The 24,530-nt window shown below is 53.4% G+C and overlaps 1 protein-coding gene across 1 annotated transcript in view; it reads left to right on the forward strand.

The window, feature by feature from the left end:
- The window catches only part of LOC105188635 (homeobox protein araucan), a 47,647-nt gene extending 23,428 nt beyond the window's left edge, over positions 1-24,219 (forward strand). Inside the window, exons 4-8 of the mRNA XM_025300404.1 lie at positions 241-374; positions 8,876-9,234; positions 13,548-14,586; positions 14,788-14,875; positions 24,047-24,219. Coding sequence (XP_025156189.1) covers positions 241-374; positions 8,876-9,234; positions 13,548-14,586; positions 14,788-14,827 — 1,572 coding nt within the window. The 3' untranslated portion in view covers positions 14,828-14,875; positions 24,047-24,219. The remainder of the gene's footprint in view (positions 1-240; positions 375-8,875; positions 9,235-13,547; positions 14,587-14,787; positions 14,876-24,046) is intronic.
- The last annotated feature ends 311 nt before the right edge of the window (positions 24,220-24,530 follow it).

Genomic DNA, 24,530 nt, shown 5'->3' on the forward strand with positions numbered 1-24,530 from the left:
GCCCAGGGTTGGCCCTCGGATTGACTCCGTGAACGATTAGCACCATTGTAACTTGCTTTGGTGACTTTCTGCTAAGCGTCTCGCTCATCACGTCCAAGTGACGCGTCGCACCTTGAAATTCGGAGAATCCGCTCGCGCACCTTCGCCGCGCGCTCTAGTAGCCTCCGAGAGAATTTATGCGTGCGTGACGCGACAATGTGCGAAATAAATTAACGCTTATCATACACGGTACTCTTACAGGGTAATCCGTACGGGCTGAAGGACGCGACGGGGATGGGCATGACGCCGGACATGGGTGCTGCCTGGGGCACGGCCGCCCTTCAACCTACACCCCCCGGTTACTACTCTTACGATTCAGCCCTGGCCGCCTACGGGTAAGTTTATCGCCAGGTTTCATGGTCTCTCGGCTCCATTAGATTAAACCACCACGGAAAGAGGGAGAGAGAGAGAGAGAGAGAGAGAGAGAGAGAAACACAGAGAGAGAGAGAGAGAGAGAGAGAGAGAGAGAGCGAGTCACCGCCTTTCCCCTTGGCGGCGGTCTGCGCTACCTATCCCCCTCGGTGCTACCATTAAAACAAGACTCACGATCCCGTACTCGCCATGGTGGTACACTCTGCCAGAACCGTTTCTGCGACGACGACGGTTATCGTTATCGTGAATTCGTAATATCTCTCCCTTCCTAATACCTCTCCCTTGTTCGCGCACCTGGAAAGGTGCGTGCCGCTTGTCGAAGAGCACAGCCCGTTGAAATTACACCGGTAGCGTCACGTCGATAAAGAAAGACGGAAAAAGAGACAAGTCGCGACGCTATTCTTCATGATCGATCGAAGTCTCTCAGCAGTTCTGGGGATAATTCGTCATTTTTCAAATACGACGCGTTTGTCACTTGAAATGCTTGTCTCTTTACTTGCAACTTGATCATTCGATATCCTTAAATATCGCGAGAGCAGCGGACAAAGAGGTACATCAAGTCCGCGGCATAGAAGAACACGTGCGATTTCGAGAATAGAGCCGATAATCGTCATCGATTACGAATCGGGCATTTGGTCATTCGGCGGTTGTCGCGATTTTCAAATTCTGTCGAGTTCGAGGGGGTTGAAGGTTCGCCGGCTCGCTCGAGTTGGGCCAAACACGGCGGACGGCTACAAAATGGCTGTAGGCAGCCGAGTGGGCGTATATAATGGAGGCTTCCAGGTTGGACGTATATGCACGTGCACACACACACACACACACACACACACACACACATATAACATGCACACGTGCGCACCTATACACCCCACATACGCGCGCGCGCAACACACGTATCGCCACATCGCGAGCGTAGGGAGAGCAGTAGGTCTCTCTCCGTAGGAGAGCGAGTGAGTGAGTTTATTGATTGGCTTCCTCCCCGGGGTTGGCTCGCCCGTTCGCCAAGCCTCTCCTCTGCTCTGCTCTGTTCTGCTCTGCTCTGCTCTGCTTTGCTCTGCTCTGCTCTGCTCTGCTCTGCTCTGCTCTGCTCTACTCTCGACTCCGCCGCGTTCACCTCTCGCTCTATCCTGCATCTCCGTCTTTTTCTCTCTCTAACTGTAAATCCCTCTCTCTTTCTCTCTCTCTCTCTCTCTCTCTCTGTCCGTCTCGTCTCTGTCCTCTCCTTCACCGCCCCCGCCCGTCGCCGCCCATCCCTCCCGCCTGTTCTCCTCGCACTCCCCGCGTCTGTCTACTCCCTTTCGACTACTTCCCCGGCCACCTCCGTATCCTCCGAACGAGTCGGCTCCCACAGGTGCTTTACTTGCTTCGCTTAGCAACCCTCGTGTCCGCCTGGCGAACACATATATATATACACACACTCGCACACGTACCACACACATTCGCGCGCGCACAAATACACACGCGTACATTCATGCTTCACGTTCACGCATAGGCAGGAGCGCGTTCGCTGTGACTCACGCAACGGGAGGCTTTTCCTCTCTCTTCGGAGCCACCCCTTCGGGGTATATAGCTTGCATGTGCTCGACGGCGACGGCGGCGGCGCCTACCAGAGAAACTCCGACGGTAGGCATTGTTTATCGTGGAATTCAGCGCCCTTACTCTCCGCTTTCTCTCCCAACCCCTCTCTCTCTCTCTCTCTCTCTCTCTCGCTCGCTCGCTCTCTCTCTCTTCCTCTCTTTCTCTCTGTCTGTCTCTGTCTCTGTGTGTTCTTCTCTTTCTCTCCGTGTCTCATACTCTCGCCACTCCCGGACAAGCCTCTATTAATTTACTTGCTTAATAATACGACGGCCTTCTCCCATTCTCTCCTCTCCCTCTCGTCTCTTCAGCCGGTCGTCGCTCTCTTCCCTTAACGGGTTACGTGCCCGTCACTTTCGACGCCGTCGGGCCGCTATTGTTTTACCGGCGGCGGCGTTGAAAGTTGCGGGCTGTTGTACGGCGACACAAGGAAGGGTGGATGGTCGTATGCGCGCGCGCGCGCGAGGGTGGAGGGTGTAAATTGAAGCGGCTCGATTGGGACGCTCCGACGCGAACGCTCTGATTACAGGAAATGAGAAATACGTCGTTACCGGGGCCCCCGCGAAAGGGTTCCTTTGGGGGCACTTGGGGCGGCCGGGGGTGTCTTTCTCTTTTTTTTCTGCCTTTGCGCAAATTGATGGAGTTTCCTCTTTCCGTTTTTCCTCCGTTCGCGTCGTCGTCGAGCCTCAACGTCCTGTTGGTTGTTATTGAATGATGGATGGAGAGAGCGTATTCCTCCTTGTTCTCCGCGCGCGATAAGGTGTAATACGCGGCGCAAATATTTAAATCGTCAATAGAGACGCCAGCGCGGACACACCATCGGCGGTGGTCATCGATAACGACGCATTTAACGCGACGCGTCGCGAAACTTCTTCTTTGCGCCGCCATTCGCGGACCGAGAACTTTTACAGATCAATCCCGAACGAGAGCTCGTCCGCGCTCGAGGTTACCGAGGGGACCGGACGTCGCGTCGCCGCTTTTTTTCCACCCGCTGGAAGATGGGACACACCGTGTCAGCGAATGCGTGCTGCTACTAACTTAATTTCCGCCCGATCGGGAAATACTGCTTTTTCCGCGACGACGAGCGCTTACAGTCATTGACTATGTTGGGATTATAGAAACGCTCGGTCTTTTTCCTCAGCTGGTCAGATCAGTCTTTGATTTTCCGTAACTGGTTACTTATTTCCTCCCTCTGCCCCTCCCCCCTCCTCCTCTCTTTTGCTCTCTTTCTCTGATAATCGTGCGGGAGAAAGACGCCTGAAACCGGTGCGATTCCGCAAAAATACCCGACGCGTCGACGTATAGGGCATACGCGCAAGTCGCGTTTTATCCAGCGACAGAGCAAAAAGATTATCCACGAGCGCGGTGGATCATTCCGACAAAGTCTCACGCTTTGATTAATCGTGCGGAATCGAACGTGTCTTTGTAGAAGTCCGTGAGATGTTGTTCGAGATCGTCCGACAGCCCCCCTCCCCTCCCCCCTCCCCGATGCAAACGAGAAGCAACCGCACCTTCGAATCGACATTACAAAAATATCGCAAGCAAATACGCACACATCGAAGCTCCACATCGCCGACCGATCGTCGAAATAGCGCCTGCATCCTTGCGGATGTCTAGTCCCCCGTCCTCGGAGCTGCGAAATCGATGATTAGACGCAGACAGCATATCGGCCCATCGTAGAACGCAAGGATCGCGAGTGCAGGGGGCGGATCTTGTCGGCGGCACTATGGAGCAGACGCGGTCGTAAGCTATATGTACGTGCTTGTACGAGAAACAGAGGGATAGATAGAGAGAGAGAGAGAGAGAGAGAGAGAGAAAGAGAGAGAGAGAGAGAGAGATAGAGAGAGAGAGAGAGATAGAGAGATAGAGAGATAGAGAGAGAGAGAGAGAGGGCGAGGAGGAAGAAGAGTGAGGGGGAAGAGAGAGGAGAGGAGAAATAGAGAGAGGGGGAGAGAGAGAGAGAGAGAGAGAGATACGTAGATTGGCTGGTCGGTCGGTCGGTAGGAAACGTTTGCACATCCGAACCCGGGCGTAACTATTGGAGCTATATATACACGGTTATACGAGGTTGGAGGACGTAATTACGCGCGTTCTGCCAATATTGGTTAACCTTTCGAGGTTGACGCCACCATATGCAAAGCCTCTAATGAGTCGCTCGAGTGCTGCCAGTGTCTAGTATTACGCGCTCCTCTATGCACCCTTTCACATCGTTATTACTCGCCGTAGATATTCGACGATCCTCCTCTTCTTCCTCCTCCTCCTCCTCCTCCCCCTCCCGTCCCGCTCCCATCCTGGCCGCCAATTTCGCGATTCGCATATAATACATGCTTCGCCAAGCCGGCGTTCTCCTTTCTGCGCAATCCGCGCGTGCAATCGTGTGTCGCGTTTCCAAATCGACGTTAGTCCCCCCCCCCACGCACAATCTGAATAAAAATCGCGCGACGCGATAACCGGCGATTTATTTCGTCATTACGCGCCAAATTACGAATCAATTTGCCGTAACCGATACGCCCGACGTCGATATATCGGCGATTACCGGCGCGAGCGGCTCGAAGGGCCGCTCGCGCCGATTGACCGATCACGAGGTGTGTTCGCTCGCCTATCCGCTCGACGTTAACTGCGGATTAAAGCTCGAGATATGGGGAGATGTAGAGAATTTTTACGCGCGGGTCACTCGCGCCGATTGACGATTGTAACTCACGCGCGATAATCAAGATACGTTCGATACGTTGGCGTTTCGTCGGCGCAAATTGTGCGTTAGAAACCCAAGTAAGCTGAATTCCCCGAGAGAGCGTTCACGCCGCGCTCACGGTTCCGCTTCAGCATCCACAGGCGGGGAGGAAGAGAGGGAGAGGGAGGGAAAAACGATAAGAGCGTGTCGAAGAATTTTTACGATGGTAGATAACGTCATTCACTCGCGTAATCTACTGTAACCTGTACTGCGTGTGAGAGCTTTCGCGCCATGAGGAGCGCGGCGCGGGCGCGCAGATTTTTATCCGCCTTCGTTTACAATCCCTCGGAATACATAAAACCGTCACTTACGAGCCGGCGCCGTTCATTGTACGTATCCGCCGTTTTAATTTACAACTACGCGCGTCGCGCGAGCGATGATCTCGCAGTCGTGACGGGACGACGTCCTTCGTACCTCCTCGCGTTGACACGCTGACGACCGCCGTGGTGGTCTAGCATCGGTAACCGATGCTACGATTCCAAGGCGCTTCGATTAATTTACCGGCAAGACGTAAGACGTAATTAATTGCATCTAGCCAATCCGATGCCGAGGCCGACGGGGGGAGCTCGATAAAGGGAGCCAGCGAATCCGCGCACCGCGGGGAAGAGCGCACATTTATCGCAATTTTGATTACTCGAGCTTTAGCGACGTTTCGGAATGACTGAAGGAAATCAAGGCGTCAAGGAGCGGATAATTTTACTAAACTTAAAATAAACTTAAAATACACGAAATATATATTCGTTGTCACAAATCCTCGATATCTTAAAACTATGCAAATTCTCACTTAAAATATAGGATCACACAAATACATCCATCCGTGTTTTTTATTCATTAAAACATTGTCCCCCTTATGAGAAAGATGTCAAGCAGAATCTACGAAAACCACCACGGCCTCGCAAAGAAACGAGTCACAGCGTTTCCGGCCCTCACCCGTTCCGAAGCGTTCAAAGACGTCGATTCCACGCCCCCGGCTCGTAACTTGTTAACAAATCCTCCTCATCTCGTTGCCCTCTTCACTTAGCTTTCTGCCGCGCTCTCGACTCGAGCACTCCGACAACAATGATTTGCGAATCTGCAGAAAAGTCCCGCTGGATTTCCCGATATCGTCAGATAGTCCAGCAGCGAGCGACAGCGCGAACAAACAATGGCGCGGATTTTTCGCGATGCGCGTCCCGGAGGAAGGACAAGGACCGCGAGAGAGAGAGAGAGAGAGAGAGAGAGAGAGAGAGAGAGAGAGAGAGAGAGAGAGAGAGAGAGAGAGAGAGAGAGAGAGAAGATCGGCACACCGAGCGCGCACGTTATTGTCGCGCGTCCGCGTCCGGCAGGCTTTTTTACACTCCCTCGCCTGCGCGCCATTCGTCGTCGCATCTGCATCACTCTCGCCCTGACGCGCCGTGTGCGTCTGCGTCCGCGTATTGCGATCGCGTCGATACATCCGCGCGATTCTCTGCCGGCACGCAACGGTACACTTAGTATGTAAATGCCGAGCGGGCTCGTCGTGTATGTAGATAATTGCGCAACACAGTGCGCCGGCTCGGCCCGGTGTGTGGGAGGCAGTCGAAATTGCGCATATTAATGAGGGGGTCGAACTTTGATTATATCTCGAAGCGTCGGGGCCACTGACGATTCCTGTCGGGCCTCGTCGCGCACCTCGAAACACACACACACACACACACACACACACACACACATACAGACCCTTGGAAACGCGCACCTACACCTCATTCCTCAATGAATTCGTCAACTTTTTGCTCGTTTGTGTCGCGTGTGTCCAACGAATGCAGCTGGAGGTGCCAAGACGTTGGCAGTCGTGTCACCCTCTCTGCTTCTAAAGTGCTCATCAGTCGGCGATTCCTCCGACGAGAGTCGCGCCGCGATACGCGCTGCGTTTTATTGTCTCGGCTCTCGCGAATCGCCGTGTATTCGCGACCGCTCGGTCGCCTATCTCGGCGGCTTATTGAAATCGATAGGGCACCGTCGAGGACATGGCCGCTTTCTTGCGGTAGCAGCAGCGAGGGCCGATCGGAGGAACGCGGTCGGAGGAGAGCAAAGAAGAAGAAGAAGAAGAAGAAGAAGAAGAAGAAGAAGAAGACGAAGAAGAAGAAGACGGAGAAGAAGAAGGAGACGAAAAAGAAGAAGAATAAGAAGTAGAATAGTGGGAAAAAAGAAACGTGGAGGTCGAGAAGAGGCTCGTTTTACTGGCGGCGTATCTCGGCGGCCGCCTTTCCCTTGTACGAGGGAGTTTAATAGAGGGTGAAACGTCCTCCACCTTCTTCGAGTCAGCTTCCCGCGGACTGCTGCTTCCATCCCCATCGACGCGGTCATCTCGGCAATCTCGGATACGGATTGCAGCGATCCGCGGGGCTGCAGGGGGTGGCTTGCGCAATCTTGTGTTCGTTGAGTGAAAGCGGGAACCTAATCGCTCGCCATTCGTTGGATTTACCTCGATTTCCGCTTCTCCCTCCCTCTCTCTCTCTCTCTCTTCCTGCCTGTCTTTCCATCTTCCTCTTCTACGTCCATTGACTTCCCATCGAGGAACCGTACGATTTCTCCGATGATTTGGCTACCGATGATACGCGCCACTCGCCGTCGTTTAATTTCATTACGGACCGCACGAAAATAGAAAGCCGACATCGCGTTTACCTTTAATAAATGATCGGTGCAGCGAAAATAGAGACTCGCTTCGAAGCTCGATTATTCCGCGTACGCGGTATCTAACTTTTGTCGCGAGATCGTGAATCGAACAAACGCGCGATGTAGCCATCGTGGTCGTCCTCTCGTTGTCGTCGCTGTGGTTTCCGCTCGAATTATCCCGCCCGCGGCGGCTCTTAATTTGCTCATCTATTATTTCGCGGCAGATTTGCACGAGATTCCTATAAACAGCGGGTCGATTCATCTTTAATACCGTTTCATCGCTTTCCGATATCGATTATCTCCGACTCGCCGTGCGCGGTATCAGCATCGCGAAAATTTCTGTCAACCCCTTCGCAGCCCCGCTCAGCCGCGCCGACGAGAGAACAAGGCATCAGGAAGGCGCTCCGCTCGCGACGAAACATCCTCGTTAACCAGCAGCACCAGCAGCACTACCGACGACGCCGCGAACTACCGGCTCCTCGTCCGTCGTCTCACAAGCGATGGGATCGTCGATAGATATTTTAGCCCGTGCTATATAACGGTATCCACACACCTACAACATACTCGCGCGTCGAGATTCTTCGTCGTCGGGGAGAATAGAAACAGGGAGGAAGAGGTAAAGCCGCCGAGAGAGAGTCGAGAGAGAGTAGAGAGAGAGAGAGTAGAGAGAGAGAGAGAGAGAGAGAGAGAGAGAGAGAGAGAGAGAACGAGTGAGCCAACGAAAGGGGGTGGGCGAGAGGATCGATCGAATCGCCATTACGGCGAGTGAGTGCCGGGGGTGCACGATGGAATCACGCCGCCGCTGGGGGTTTATTCCCCGTATATATTTGCCGGAGTATCACCCTCGACCCAGTAGGATGCCGCCCCCTATCCCAGAGGGGTTCGATGTTCGGCGAGGCAGAGAGAGATAGATATTGAGAGAGAGAGAGAGAGAGAGAGAGAGAGAGAGGGAGGGAGAGAGAGAGAGAGAGAGAGAGAGAGAGAGAAGAGGGAGAAAGGCAGGCACGAATCTAGGAAAGCCGAGGGCTCGCACCGAGCACTTCGGACTTGCCAAAATCTGCGGGGAATTCGCACCCTCGACACGATACCACTTCTCGAGTGGAGTGGCTCGTTTCGACAAATATGGAACAATAGTTACCTTCTAGCGAGCAGGCAGGCAGGCAGGCAGGCAGGCAGGCGGTAAACGTTACTTAACGGCGATTACTCGATCGTTAATAATGCGCTTGGCGTTTATTTAGCAGAGCCGGCGGCGGCGTCGTTTCGCGATTTTTACGAATCTCCCAATTAAAGGGACGCGCGAGTCGAGTAATCAGAGACGGAGCGTCGAGCGGTCCGTATGGGAAATAAGAGACTCGAGAACACACAAATGCCGCATAAGGGTTCCTAACTGAGCTCTTTGCGGCTCAGTTCGCCTCATGTCGCACTTCCTGTTTACGGGCGGCTGTGTTAATTCGCGCGTAACGAAATTCCCGTGGAATTTCTCAGGGCCAGTCTCATTGTGGGCCGTCGTGTTGTCTTTTTCAGGTACGGCGCCGGCTACGACCTGGCGGCGCGGCGGAAGAATGCCACGAGGGAGTCGACGGCAACCTTGAAGGCTTGGCTGAATGAGCACAAGAAGAACCCGTACCCGACGAAAGGCGAGAAGATTATGCTGGCTATCATCACGAAGATGACGCTGACGCAAGTCTCCACTTGGTTCGCGAACGCGCGGAGACGTCTCAAGAAGGAGAACAAAATGACCTGGGAGCCGAAGAACAAGACGGACGACGACGACGACGCGGTGCTCACCGATTCCGAGGATAACAAGGAAAAGGACGACCTCGCGACGGACAATAGAGGCGACAGAGTTGGCGAAGAGGCGAGACGCGGCCTCGACGACACTGGTGAGCTTTTTCTTCCTCCTCTCCTCCCCCGCGCGCAACGCACACGATACTCGAGTGCAACACTTGTGCAACCCCCCCGACAGCGAGACGGAATTTATTATGCGACGTGATGCTGCCGCCAGATACCGCGAACCGTATTCGTGTATCCGCGCTATCTGCGGGAACGATTTAGAAAATTGCCCGTAGAAAATTGCGCGGGCGAGCCGCGCGACGTTAGCACGCGAAATCGCAGCCTCGCGTTCGCGCCGTTAACGAGACTACAAACTACGAAAGCGGATTAAACTAGAGGCGTGTCCATTAACGTTGCAACATTGAGTTGCGAAACGGGTAATGCCGATGTGGTTCGAGGTGGTCTTCGTCTTTCTTTCTTTTTTTGTTTTTTCGAGGATGGTCTGAAGAAAACGGCATGGCGACACACCGCCATGCATAACCGGCCGGCGGCGGGGCTATCGCTAAATTTCTATCATCGGCAACGTGCGATTCTCGGTATCGCGAGAGATATCGTCGGTCGAAATCACCGGAATCGCTTCGCGAAGGTGGCTCCGGCGAAGCGATCTCTTCGACTAAGAATGTCCATGGCGTGTTTACCTCGCGTGACTAGTTTCCCCGACATCGAATAGCCATATCGACCGGCGTTTCTCGTACTGCACGAGCATGCATTTCGCTCGCAGTGAGAACGGGACTTGCGCGGCTTTACTCGCGACTCTGAATCGCGCTCTGATGGCTCCTTTCGAGCCTTTCTCGTCTTCATATAGTTTGCAATCGTGCGCGGAAATATCCCACTGTGAGGACACAACAAATACTTCGGTGGTTTTCCATTTTCCCCCCTCGAATACAACAATTGGCGTGAAAGGACAATTTCATAAAAGTAACGCCGATTTTCATTCATCGGAAGAAACAGCGCGTATCTCTCCATATCTTTGCTCTTCGACTGTATTATATAGACAAGAAACTCACGCTGAGAGCAAAAATGGGACCATCGATTGGAACAACTACTAATTCCGGAACAAATTTATACACGCTGAGTAGAAGCTGCGCCGTGTGTGAGAGAATCTTGAGAAATTTCTGCGCGGGTCTATCTCTCGATCGATTTTGCCGGGCTTTTAGTCCCAGACGTCCTGCAATTACCTGCAGTCTCACGAGCTACCGCGGGACCCCGAATCGACCGCGAATTTTACGACCGAGCGACATCCCACAATGTGGGATACGCCGCGGCGTTCTTGATTCCGTCGTGGGCGAATGTGTGACACGCGTTCATTAAGGATACGGGAATTCCACGCCGGGCTCGGAGATTTTGCGGTTCAGCGGGGCTTCTTCGCGCGCGCGCGCCGGCCGGAAATGGCGAGTTAGGAATTCGCGGCGAACTGGCGCGGCGCGGCGCCGCGCGCGATGCCAGGTTCTATATCGCGGAGGCGGACATAATGGTTCACATGTGGGTAAACACAGTGACGGGTTGCGGGTTGCCGCGCGAAGAGATTAATAGCCTTCGGTTTGGTCCCCCCGGTGGACCGGGCCACGCCGTTGGTATTGGTACTCTGGGCTCTGGAACGGGCTGCCCGTGAGAGCTCGGCGAGCGTGTGGGAGTGTACACGCTCTCGCGGATCTGAGAGAGAGAGAGAGAGAGAGAGAGAGAGAGACAGAGAGACAGAGAAGCGCGTAATTGTATGCGTGTTGGGAGAGCGAGAGGGAGAGGGTGCGCCCAGGCTGAGTAGCCATCCGTAGGACCATATACACTCCGTGTGCCACAAGGTTTATATATATATATATATATATAAATATATAGACACAAACACACATATTAACATATACGTGCGTATATACATGTACATGTGTGTATATATATATACATATGTATACGAATGTATATAGATACACACGGAGAGAACGCTGATTCGAGGTACGGTGATGTATCGGCGCCCGCGGCGAGACGAATGGTACGGACCCTCCTATGGCCACCATTACCCCACCGCACATTGGCCAATATCGGCTTCTCTCTTCCTCTCCCGCACTCTATTCCTCTCGCTCCTCCGTCCCTCCTCCCTCTGTCCCTGTGTGCCGCGCACCTTCTCGTTTCACTCATTCGTCGTCCTGGTCTCTGGCCGATTCGGGATATTTAGGTCCTGTCCGCGCTGCGTCACGCGTCCTGCAATGGCTCGTAATTTCGAAAAGACCGGCGGCGAGTGGCGGCGATGATGGTGTCGGTGTTGGTGATGGTGATGGTGATGGTGGTGGTGGGGGGTGAGCGCACTACCCCGACGAGGTGCGCCAGCTGGGAAAGAGCGCGAAGACGAGAAAGAGAAGAGCGGCGGGCAATTGATTCGCCGCGCCGCCGCTTTCCTCGCGAGATCACTCATTGCGCGCGCGCGCAAAGAGGAGTCGCGCCGCCGGTGGTCTCGGTTGGAAAATTTCGTCGCTCCTGGCCGTTTTCTATGACGATAAAGACCGCGGTATGGTAAAAGTGTACGGACATACTTTGTCGTTTGTGTATGTATACGTGTGGGTGTATGGCGGATACGCACACACACTCGTGCCTTCGCTCTCGCTATGCCGGGTGACCCTTGGAAATTCAAGGGGGAACTTTCGGCGCTCATGAATTTCTACGCCGAGCCTGAGAAACATAGGTCGCCGGAACTGTCAGCTATCTATATGCGCGCGCGGATTGAAATATTCGTATTCATGTAGGATATACATTCAAATTCCCCGTTTGTGGAACTCGCCATTGTTACGTAAAGTCAGACGTACGGCTGAGAGTTCTTCGGTTTCTTCCGCGTAATTGTGTAAGTATATGTAACACTGGAACGGAGAGGACACTGTATTACGCACTCTCGTGATTTATGTGAAACGGCCAACGACCTGACCCGTAAACCTGAGTCCGATACAATTTAGTTATTCGATTCAAACACGAAGCCACCTACGCGGCGCCAAGATTATGAGATTAACGTCTGATAAAAGAGGGTCAAAAGTTAAAGAGCCACTTGTGGACTCGACGGTAGTATCTATTTAGTTGGCCCATAAGGTTCCCTTTATAAAGGGGTGCGGACGCCCTAAACCGAAACTCTCTTTTCCTCTCCTTCTCTCTCTCTCCCTCCCTCTCTCTCTCTCTCTCTCTCTCTCTCTCTCTTTCTCTCCTCAACTCTCTCTTTGTCTATCAACCTCTCTACGTCTCTCTTACACTCCAGAGTGTAGCAGCACGCCCTTCGAGCTTGGGAATTATCGCTTGACGACCCATCAAGTAAACCCTCTGCCGACACATTCGAACCTCTTAATGAAATTCTCACCCCTGACTGACTGGCTGGCTTGGCTCGGTTCGGCTCGGCTCGGTGGATGCCTAGCTGGCTGGCTGGCTGGCTGGCTGGCTGGCAGACGGTTGGGACGATCCTGGAGTGCCCCGGGAGAGAGAAAGAGAAAGAGAGACGACGGGACGGGGAGATCAGAGAAAAAGGAAAAGGATATGCTTCCCTTTCTCTCTCTTTCACTCTCCTTGCCGACCACCCTCCTGTCCTTTCGTTCGCGTGTCCCCACTCGGCTACCCCAAAGGGAAAACTGAAATCTCTCGCGCCCCAAAGTGGTTGAAGGCTTCGCTCCCTTTTTTCACAGCATCCCTTACAGCTTAACTGTATAAGGGCGTAAGGGAGATATCCGTATCTCCACCACCACCATCGTCACCACCGACGCTCGACGACCCTCCACGCCGTTGGAATCCCGTCACGATGACTCGCATTCCACGTCTCACTCTCGCACTCTCTCAGGACATTATAAACCATTAATGCCTATATTTCTCGTGCAGCCGCTTTCACTTTCGCGAGATATTCCCCGACGCGCGCGTGTGACAAACGTCGCGTGACCCTCACTAAAATATATATCGATACATAATATAGTTTTCAGTAAATAAGGAAGAAAGCTCTGTCCATGCTCTGGGCTAGCTGACTAACTGGGGGTCAGACGAAAAAAGCATGTCACAGAAACAATTTCTCTTTTACCGTGGCCGAGAATATTTGTCTGAACATTCGACTGCCGTGAAACTGGGTTAATATTATCGAACAGTTGACTGGATATAAAACCCTGCTTTAGAAACAGGAATTTTTTCCATTTCTACAATCGAGTTTTCAGTCTTTAGATAACATAGTTACACGGGCCAAGTATATTTAATACAGAGGAAATAGTTCAGCATTTAATGATATTCATTTATAACGGCTACGTTCTTTACACGTTAGTCTAAATTAATCGCATAAGGTTCAACATATCAATCTCGATGTTTTTGCAGTCGAGCCGGTTCGTAAGTCTAAAAATAATTTTTCCCCGACTGCTTCCAGAGCCGATGAGGCACGTGAAGGCGGAGCTCATGCAGCACGAGAAAGATCTCGACGACGAGGACGATCTCGATCTCGAGGACGATCGTCGACGGAGCGAGCATCCCTTTCACCATACGATGCAACATCATCATCATCATCATCAGGGTTACGGCGGTGAGGAACATATGAAAGAAGAAGGGATCAAACAGGACTGTAGCGCCGGTGGCGTACCGATCCCGGCGACGAAACCCAAAATCTGGTCGTTGGCAGACACCGCGGCGTGTAAGACGCCACCACCGTCTTCGCATCCCCATCAACAACAATACCACCACCTGCATCATCAGCAGCATTATCCACAGCAACAACAACACCATATACCTAATCAAGGACACCATCACCACTCCCAACAAGCGTGGCTCGGTGCGACGGGAGCAGCGGGTGTTGCTGGTGGTGGTGGTGGTGGTGGTGGTGGTGGTGGTGGTGGTGGTGGTGGTGGTGGTGCTAGTGCTGGAGGAGGAAGCTTAAGTTCGTTCGCTCTACCCTCGTCGGCGGGTATGAGCCCTTCCGCGGCAGCGACGACGCCCTATTCGAGCGCCGCTGTGAGATACGGCGGTTTCCTTTCGTCCTCATCCGGTGGTCAGCTGCATTACAACAATTCGTCGTCGGGCTCCAGCTCAAGCGCGTCCTCCTCGGCAGCGGCGGGGTTTCCCGAGGTTGGCACGGACACTCCACCACAGACGCCACCCAATATGAAAGTGGCCACGCCGAACGGAGTGATCCAACCACCGCCGGGTGCTTACTGCCCTGGTGGCAATGCCAATACCGCGACTAACGGCAATCCCAATCCCTACGGGGCGAGTCACCCCGGCGGTGGTGGCGGTTACCTGTCGACGAGCTCGGGCTCGGCCAGTAGCGCGTCGTCTTTCAGCTCACGGCTGCAGAGCTCGCCGCACAAGGACTTCTCGCCAGTCGGACAGAATTCTATTCTGCATCAGCATCAAACCACTGCCAGCTTGCCGCCTACGGAAGCTACCACTGCGTTCAAACCCTTCTACAAAGGGTGAGTAGAAAATGTGGTCTGATAATTATTGTTCGCGTACGTCCATACGATTCGGGAAACGCGAGTCGTAGTCGCTGTCAACTGGTGGTCGAAGCGAGTGATAATTTGTAAATTTGTCGCGAAGCTGAGAATGCGTTGTTGCTTCGAACAGTTTGAAAAAGCGATTCAAAAATGTGTGAACGTGCCTGTCTTTTGTTACAGCTCGCAGTCGATGGGCAGCGGCTTCGTGTCGCCAGTTTAAGCAGCCATCGCGAAGCATCCAGCATGACAGTCATTTTTCTTTTAAAATGTAAGTCCCACGATCATGTCTATTTGTTCTTTCGCTCGTGTATTTCCATTTTTTACTTTCAACCTTTTTGTCCTCTTCCTTTTCTTCTTCTTTTTACCTGTTTTTTTTTTCGCAACGTCACTACTGCTTTTTTTACCCGTTTCTTTTTCGCAACGTCACTACTCGCACACGTGCACGAATATAACAATGATGCGTATAATCGCGCAGGATATATTCGACAGAGCGATTTCTGTCGTGGAGAAATTGACTCTAGAGATTCCGGGTCGTTCGCGATATATATATATATATATATATATAATCACAGTTGCGTTAATATCTACGTCGAGCGATGATGCTCGTAATTTACTTTCGGCCTACAAAAAGTCTCGACGAGAGACGTACTGTCGACGGTGCGACCCGCTGGGGGCCCGGACGCACGAGCGGGAGGGAGGGGTCAGAAAAGGTAAGTTGTCCGAAGCAACGGTACATGAGCGGCTTATCGGCACGAAAATCGATACAAGGATTCGCTTGCGCGAACGGCGAACGGTGCCCGCGCGCGGCGCGAGGCCGAAACCGGCGTCGCTCCGTTTTCTGCCGAACTCTCTCGCGACCCTCGCGCCTCGGACAATCGATAAGAAATTAATATCCAACGCGTCGATTGGTCGTTAAGGCCTGGCGACCCGAGTTGAAATAATAATGGACATCGTACATTTCGAGTAACACGCGGCCACTCGGTCGGTCTACCATGATGTTTAGGCGACGTGTGAAGCAGAGAAAGAGAGACAGAGAGAGGGAGAGAGGGAGAGAGAGAGAGAGAGAGAGAGCGAGAGAGAGAGAGAGAGAGAGAGAGAGAGAGAGAGAGAGAGAGAGAGTGAGTGAGACGATCCGAGAGACGGCGAGAGAAATAGGGAGAAAGAAGCTATCGCCACCTCCTTGACAGTGACAAATGGACGGAGATTTCAATCAGTGAATGGAATCACCACTGGCTAACCGCGTCTTTCTCTTACCACACCAGTCAGTCGGCCCCGTGAGTTCTCTTTTTTTCTTTCCTTCCTTTTTTTCTTCTTTTCTCTTCACGTGCGTCCGTCTGGGTGTATGGGCGCACGAACCGCGTGTGTTGGGACACCGTATATACCCGGACACACCTCAACCTCAACCTGTCGCGTTGGTGACCGAACGGACGACTTTGGTCCAGTCTCGCGTTTAGCTCCTCTCTCCCGAGAGCGAGATCTCCTTACTAGCGGGTCCCGGATTAACCTCAAGATGGATACCTCCGGCAGCGTCGTAAGAGGAATAGTGTTCTCTCGTAAATTCCATGGAAATTACACACGTCGCATCACGGATGAGCGATTCACGGAGATTTGTCTCGAGCGCGCGCGCGCGCGCGCGCGATGCAGAATTACGCGTGAATTATTGTGCCAATTATAGAGGGATTGCGAGGAAAGAATTGGCCATTGCTCCCGAAAGCAAGCGCGAAACTTGAAATTGTTTGCGGACGAGTTTGCGGATCAGGCGGGGGGGACGAAACAATCGCGTAGACGGGGCAGGAAGAAAGAAAGCGCGCGTTACGTATGCGACTCGCGAGCGAGCGATTCGTATTGGCGCGAAAGATAGAAAAGCGGTTATCCGCGATAGAGTCAAGGCGATCGCTAAAGCGTCTTGGGAACGCTGAGGAATCTCCGTCTCATTCGCGGCCGTGGATAAAAGGAGGGTGTCTAAATGGCTGTTCTCTCGTTTCTCTACAAACGATTCGCGGGATTCATCTCCAGGGCTTACCCCCTCGCCGTTCCGCACCATTCTTCTCCACCTCGCCGAGTCTCGCCGAGGAGACGGTGGAGCTGAAGGAAGAAGAAGAGGTGGAGGTATCCGTAACGTCGCGATGCGAGCACGAGTCCTTGAAGGGTTATCTGATTCGTCGAAATCGTAAAGGAGCTGGATCGCTCTCTTCGCGAAAATACATTTCCCGCTTTCCCCCCGTCCCCTCAGCCCTCCATGGCCGACGAGAGAGGGCTGAGGTGAGAGAACGGCTGGAGCCAAGTGCGGGTTACTCTCGAATCCTTCCCTGCCGTGTCTGCGTCCAATGGCGATGGGAATTCGCTCGACAAGATCGAAACTATCGGCGGCGGCCAGAGAAAGTGCGTATCAGCTTTTAACGTCAACGTATGGATAAGACGAAAGCCGAGAACGCGCGTTCTCGCGTTTCTAATGTCACCTTGCTGCAACATTGTCGAACGAATCGATGGAGTAGCTGTGACGTCATTATCGCTGGGTCGAGCGTAATCATTGATAAACCAGGTGATGGTCGGTCACAAAGGGAAAACGCGAGACGTAACTCGAGAACACGTCGGACGGCGAAACGGGAAACGTGAGGTACAAGATCAACCTCCGGAGTGTTCGTCACTACGAAGGAGGTGGCGATGAGGAGGACCCGAGAGAAGGACAGAGAGAGAGAGAGAGAGAGAGAGAGAGACAGAGAGAGAGAGACAGAGAGAAAGGATCGCCGGTCAGGCCGATGCGAACGTATCGGCTGCGACGCATCCGTCGTCGTTGTCTTTGTAGGATGCCACGACGGATGTGAGTAGAAAGACGGCGAGGGGAGCGCAGGAGAGGATGAGTTAAAAAGGGGTGAGGTGGAGTGCGAGGGAGAGGGGATCGTCTTTTCGGAGGGAACCGGGTGTTAGCCCGTATTCCCTTATCTCGTAGCGATCTGATCCTAATTTATAGCCGCGTTCCAAATAAACTAGTTTTCGCTGTCGTCACCTCACCTCCTCCTCTCTCCTGCGCTATGTGTGTGTGTGTGTGTGTGTCTATGTGTATACTATATACCGCGTTCGTGCGTTCGCAACTCGGACGCGCTTATAGTGCTACTCTCTGCTCCCCTCTCGCACTTCTCTCCTCTTCTCTCTTCTCCTTGCATCCTGACTCCAGCACCCGCTCCATTCGGACCATCTCTCGATCTTTGCCTCTCCCTCTTCGCCTTTCCTGTCGCGCGCAGCCAGGCAGCGGACAGGTATACGAGAGAGTGTGAGTCGCGCAGGTCGCGCGAGACAGTGCCTTTTGTAGCACCTACCACCAGATAGACCCGATCCGCTCTCTTCTCCTCTTTTCTCTTTTACCGTCATCGCCGAGAGCGGAAAGAGAAGAGAGACGGAGAAAAACAGAGCACGCAGAGGAGAGCTTTCGCGAGGAAAGCAACGACGCACTGCCGATGACACTCTCTCGTGCCCTTTAATTGCCAATTAGCGCGCAGATGTTTAATTGCCATTAAGATGGCTGCCGGAGGTGAGGACTCTGAGTCTGGCCGGTTGGTCCCTCGGACCGGAACCCGCTTTCTAACTATCGTCGCCTCCTGACTAGCCGGATATTTACACGATCTCACGGCATCTGCATAAAATTCGAGACCACCGTGCGCACTCATGGTTCGCCTCGCAGGCGAGAGGATAGGCGATCTTTTTAACGGCTTCAAGATTCCAGACGGGGGATTCAGGTGTCTCCTTAATAAATCCTCGAACACGTCGTCGCGGTTTCCCGCGTCTCTTTTTCGTCTCTTCCTCTCGCGCGCTCATTCTCTCTCTCTCTCTCTCTCTCTCTCTCTCTCTCTCTCTCTCTCTCTCTCTTGCCTCTACCCTCCCCTCCGCCTTCTCCTCCTCCTCCTCCTCCTCCTTCTCCCTTTCTGTTTTTCTCTTCTCTTCGAGAGAGATCTCGAAGAAGGTCTACCGTAGCCGGTGCTTCTTTGAGAAACGCGCGCGTTTCTGGAATTCCCGGCCTTTGCTTGTGTTTCGTCGGGCGACACACGCCGCCGGCTGCTCGTCGCGCATATGCATACCGTGTGTCCTTCTTTGTCCTCGACCTCTATTTTCGGGACGCGAGTTCACGCCGCTCCGAGTGTTTATCACGCGTAACGGCCGGCGCGCGTAAATCGTGAGAGAGGAGTCCTCAGGGTCGAAACGGTAGCCCGGATTCGCGCGTACTCGGATGCGCGCTAGACGGCTTCTTCTCCGTTGCTACCTGGGAGTAATCGGAGAGCGCCCACCTGAGAAAGAGAAGCAAAGAAAGAGAGAGGAACACGTATCCCGTTCGCATATTCTCTCTCTCTCTCTCTCTCTCTCTCTCGCTCGCTCGCTCTCGAGAGACCTAACGACAGACGAGGCGAAGCGTGTCGCTATCACTCACAATTTCGTGACTCGGAGCGCGCTAGCGCGGATGCAAATGTTATCGATTGGTAATAAAAATGCAGCTCCGACGGCGAGCGAGAGCGAGAGGCGCGCGCCGCTCTCCGGCGTCCGCGAGCCGAGCCGACTAGCGTTGATTCTAAAACCGGATAGATAGACAGTTAGGAGATGCTATCTCGGTTTATTAAAGAAAAAGAAAAAAATGACGCTCTCGTGCGCTGCGAGTTCGCTGCTTAATCGGCCGTTCGCTTCGGTACGATGATGATCGTACCAGGCTCGTGGAGGAACTGATGCGCGGTCGAAGGGCCGCGCCAGCTTGTTATCCTTACGCCCTTACGCCATCAGCGTGTAAACAGCGCGGTGATTCGTGCGTACACTTAGCGGACGATTATTAATAAAGTTATAAAATAAACAGAATCTTCCTCCTCCCGCCCCCCCCCCCGCTCGCCGTGGGCGAGCGCACGTTATAATTAAATCATTATGGAGGCGCATGTGCGCGCGCGCGCGCGCGCCGGCGTCGCCACGACCGCGCGGCGCACCCGAGTTCCCAAGGAAATATAATTCGCATCGATTACGCGCGCGGAATGTTTTGCCTCCTTCGCCAAGAGGTAAAAGTCCCGGGTATAATGTAAGGCGAGCTGCGCGCTATCACAGCACACACGAGTTATTATTAAAATTCCCCGGCAACCGGTGCTTTCGTTGAATTAATGATTGTTTGATGTTTATAATTTGACCCGGCCGGGGCTGTCTTCTGCATTATGCAAGTTACCCGGTGCCGGCCACGCGAGACCAGCGTAATAATTACACGATGGCACATTGGTATTACAGAGCGCGCGCGGCGGCGATATCCGGGGATCAACTGGATGGGAATTCGAGCGATGAAATTCGCGTTTACGGCGCTTGCGTCGCGCGTCGCCTCGCGGATTTCGTCGCCCACCGCGCGCGTTGTCTCTCTCCCTCTCTCTCTCTCTCTTCCCCTCTCTCCTCCTTGGAGAGCCTTGTTCTATAAAGCGCACAATATCGCGCGTTGAGATCGACGCCGAGAGCCGAGATCTTCCCGGCGAGAATCCTCTCTCTCTTGGTCTCTCTCGCGTTAAATTACGACGTCACGTCGCTTAGCCGAGAGAAGAGAGAAAGAGCGGCAGTGAAGTTGTCGTCGTAATCGGCACGATTCTCGCCGCGATTGTAAATAAATTACCGTCCCCGGCCGCGTAGCTCATTGCGGCCGCGAGAATGAACGTCGCGCGACTGAGATCTTAATCCGAATCCGCTCGCGCGCTTCGTAGTATCCTTCGACGAGCGGCCATTGAGCGCAAATTTATCGCGCGCGCGCGCGCGCGCGCGGGGAAATTATTCGGATATAATCACTCCGCCGGCTTATAAATCACCGGAGAACGAGAATTCGAAAGGTTCGATTGCGATAGCCGAGTGAGAATAGAGAGCCCGATGGTTTTACCCCGCGGTACTTGATGTTTCATAACGTTGCTTTCGGGACATCCGTTAGAGATAGTGGAGAATGGATAAACAGGTTTCTACGAGGGGTCAGTCGTCGAGGAATGGACAACGGATGTAAGTAGCCTCGCGTTTATAAAAAGAAAAGACACCTCCTTCGCCCCGCGCGTCCGTCTGTCCGTCCGGCCGGCTTCGAGTTAACGAGCGATTTTGAGTCGCGCGCGCGCGCGCGCGCTCGCTCGCGAGAGGGAGAGAGAGAGAGAGAGAGAGATGATGATTGAGCAATTACACTGTCTCCCGTTCTTTTACATTTAAAGTTCCGAGTTCGAAGGAGGAAGTTTGTCATCTTGCGCCAACGTCTCTCCGATACCCAAGGCGAAATAGTTTCCTCGGTGCGTCACTGCTTGCACGCGCGCTCGCCGAGTTTCGCGATCGCGCGCTGCCTTCCCTTCCGCATTATCGAATAAAAGCCGGCGAGAGATCAGCCGACGTCGATAATAATAATGGCGATAAACATGTACGTACGGTGCACGGCAGTGTGCGCGCACGCCCCGCCGTGAGCCCGTTTTTTATCGTCCAGATAGATCGCTAGGAGTTTCGTAACAATGCGCACGCAGAAACGGGGACGCGAGTCGCGAGCGGCGCGCGGCGCGCGGCGCGCCGCGCCGCAAATGATAATCGTAAATGTTTATTGCCGGCGATGCTCCCGCTGGAAACCGGCGGTGTAACATCCAGATGTCACACGGCAGAACTTTCCAAACGACTTGCCGCATAATCGCGGGGCATTTGTCATCCGGAGCGACGCGGCGTCATTTCGTCGCAGTCCGGCGAACGTGGAACGAGACTCAGCGAGCGAGAGGGAAAGAAAGAAAGAAAGAAAGAAAGAAAGAACGAACGAAAGAGCGAACGAACGGACGGTGATATAGGGGAGAGAAAGAGGAGCACGACGGAACACAAACAGACACAGACAGGCCGCCCTTGCTGTGCTACGGACAGTGGCGTTTCGAAATATTCGCCGGACTGCTGCTGCGAGTCCGCTGCGCGAGGCCGTCGTTCCCGAAACGTCGGCGTCAAATGGATATTGGCGTGCCGTTTAATCGCGCAGCGCGGAAATCCCCCTGCCGGCGTTATCGCGCATCATCGTGCGCGCCCGTGTCCGCATAATTGTTCGGCGAAACACGGCTGATTCGAAGGTATCGCCGGCGATGCGTCGTGCATCGATCAGCGTCACTCGCGTGCGCTTTGCGCGTAACGCTTTCGGACGGCAGCGGTGAGTCGGGGATGCAAACTTCCTCGTAATTCCTCTTAATCATCTATTCGATCTATTCGACGAGAGAACGAGCGCGTAGAAGGCGAATACTGGCATCATCCTGGCGAAACGTAGCGCGGAAAAGCAAAACGTACGGAAAAAGCAAAGCATACCGAAGTCGGAAAGCGCGTCGGAATTCGTCGCTGGGAAATACGGCTTTCCCAAAATAATAATAATAATAATAATAATAAGAATAACTTTCAGTACATTACAGTCGCGTTGCGCTGATCTCGCGGTGTCGCAACTTTACGGGACAGTTGTATGCTCCCAGCGTTTCAGGAAAGTTGTGCTTCCTCGGTACTTGGATTTCAGGAAACCGCGCCCCACTTTCGGAATTTCGAGTTTTACATTTCTCAAGACAACGCGTGTCTGCTGCTATAAAAGCCCCTCCCCCCTCCCCCAGCGAAAGCAAGCGAAAAGGATCTCTGCTCGTTTCATATCGATTTGCATGCTCGTATCCCTATGGTTTATTCACGCGATGCTGCGGGACTTATGCGTCCATCGATCGCGCACGTTGCCGGCGACGCTGTTCGACGCGACCGAGAGCGAAAAACGTTTCTCGCTTTCGAGAAGCTTCTTCAGAGAGGGCAGACGCACGCACGCACGCACGCACGCACGCACGTATGTGTGACAGCATCGGTCGAGTCTCGACTAAGATCGCGCTTGGAAATCGTGACTAACGATTATTTCAACGCGATCCTCATAAACAGCGCGAACAAACAGGCAAAGAAGACGAGTGGGGCCGCGCGCCTATCGTTCATACGACGCAATTGCACTGCAGCGCGCATATCGCAAACTTGTTGTTCACCGGAAGAGATGTGGTAACCTGTGGAATCGATACGCGCAATACACGGGAACGTATACACATGTCGCGAGGCCGCTAATGGCCGTCGCGCGCAGGTTCTCCGCGAGCGATTCGGATCGCGCTAATTTTATCGGCTTCGGAAATGGAAATCGCTTGTCGTCGCGAGTGTTAACAGAGAACGTGCGATTAAATCAAACTCTTTTCGTCCATTAAGAGATAACTCGCAGTCGTCGTCGTCGTCGTCGTCGTCGTCGTCCTCCTCCTCCGTCGCGGAGAGACTCGGACTCGGATTTACTCGGCTCTGTCGATTCCGCGGGGGGTTTCGTTTCTCTCGCATAAAACTCGCGCGCGTCAGGATCGCCTTCCTGCCTAATGCGCCACGCGAAAACAGTCGACACAATTGCGGCGAATAGTTTACGGCCTGTGTAAGTGCCTCGTGCGCTCCGCGAGCGAGCGGAGAGAGAGAGAGAGAGAGAGAAAGAGAGAGAGAGAGAGAGAGAGAGAGAGACAGCGATACACGCGCCACTAATGGCCCGGCTGAGTGGCGTGTTTTGCATAACGATCGCCTTTTATCTCGTGCGGCACGTGGTGCTTTATCGTTTATTAACAGTGACAATCGCTGTCGCGGTATCACGCCGGACAACAATTATCCGCCGACAACGGGTCGAGCCGCGCAAAAATGGCGTGCGCGATACACAAAGAGCGGGTTTGTAGAACTCGATGTGACCAATTGCGGCGACGCCGCTGGAAAATTTATATATTCGGCGTACCAATCGACACGTTCACCACACGTTCTGTGTGTGTGCGTGCGTGCAAGATACGCTGATCGCGAGAGCGCAACAATAGGTCGCTGAGTCAACTGAGAAACGCACGGGCGCTCGTTTCAACCTTAACCCCAAATTGAAGCCTTATTTGGAGCGAAACTTTTGGGACCAACTCGGGAACGTTTAATGGACGTTGGTAGAAAATGGCACGAGAGCGCGTTAACGGTTTCGCTTACGAGTTTACAAATATCATTTTCGCGGGTATCGCGGACTGTTGATGAAACCGGTCGTAATCAGCCACGTTGCTCGTCGAACGGGTTGTAATTGCTGGCTGGCTGGCTGGCTGGCTGGCTGCAATTGTCGTGACCTTATCGAGCCGGCAATTTTTGCAGGAGCGGACTGCAATTGAGCGCGCGCGTACGCCGATAATCCGTAAGCACTTTGGTCTTGGCGAATCATTAGGGCGGGTCGGGGAGCTGCTAAACGCGACGGCGACATGCGCGTGCGTCGTTAATCGTACAGGCGCGCGGAAAACGGGATACGCACGTGTCTAATAATATCTTCAGGTATACACGACGTGCCTGACATGCGAGCGTCATGTTGAAACGTGTCTCCACCCTCGTGAAACGACAAAAAGGACACACCGAGACCGGCGGCTGATCTAAGATCATTTCCATTTCTCTGTTGCAGGACGAGGCGGCGCTGTTGAGAGGAGAGGTCCTGCGAAGGGAGTCCTGCAACTGGACTGTAAATACACACTCCTGAGTGGTCTCGAGATTTATTAGCGTTATCTCGACCTCGTGTCAGATGGAAAGAAAGAAGGAAGCGCGAAACACTAGCGGGTGAAAGAAAGAGAGAGAGAGAGAGAGAGAGAGAGAGAGAGAGAGAGAGAGAAAGAAAGGGGAAAGGAAAGAGCGAGTAGAGAAAAGAGTAGAAAGGGTTGGGGAGAAGGGTGGGCGGGTGGCGGTCGGAGGGCATGGCGGTCGGAGGGCAGTTGACTCTTCGAGATACATAAATCGTTCCTCTAGAAGGAAACGCGACTGGGAGAAGACGTATGAGGCGGATAGAGTGAGCGCACGCGCGCAAGGGGTGCGAGAGTGTGCGAGCGCACGGGAGGAGGAGGAGGAGGCGGCGGCGGCAGCAGCGGCAACGGCTTAGGGGAGATTTAGGAATT

This window comes from Harpegnathos saltator, unplaced genomic scaffold (assembly GCF_003227715.2).
Source record: "Harpegnathos saltator strain DR-91 unplaced genomic scaffold, Hsal_v8.6 scaffold360, whole genome shotgun sequence".
In the NCBI taxonomy this organism is placed as follows: Eukaryota; Metazoa; Arthropoda; class Insecta; order Hymenoptera; family Formicidae; genus Harpegnathos; species Harpegnathos saltator.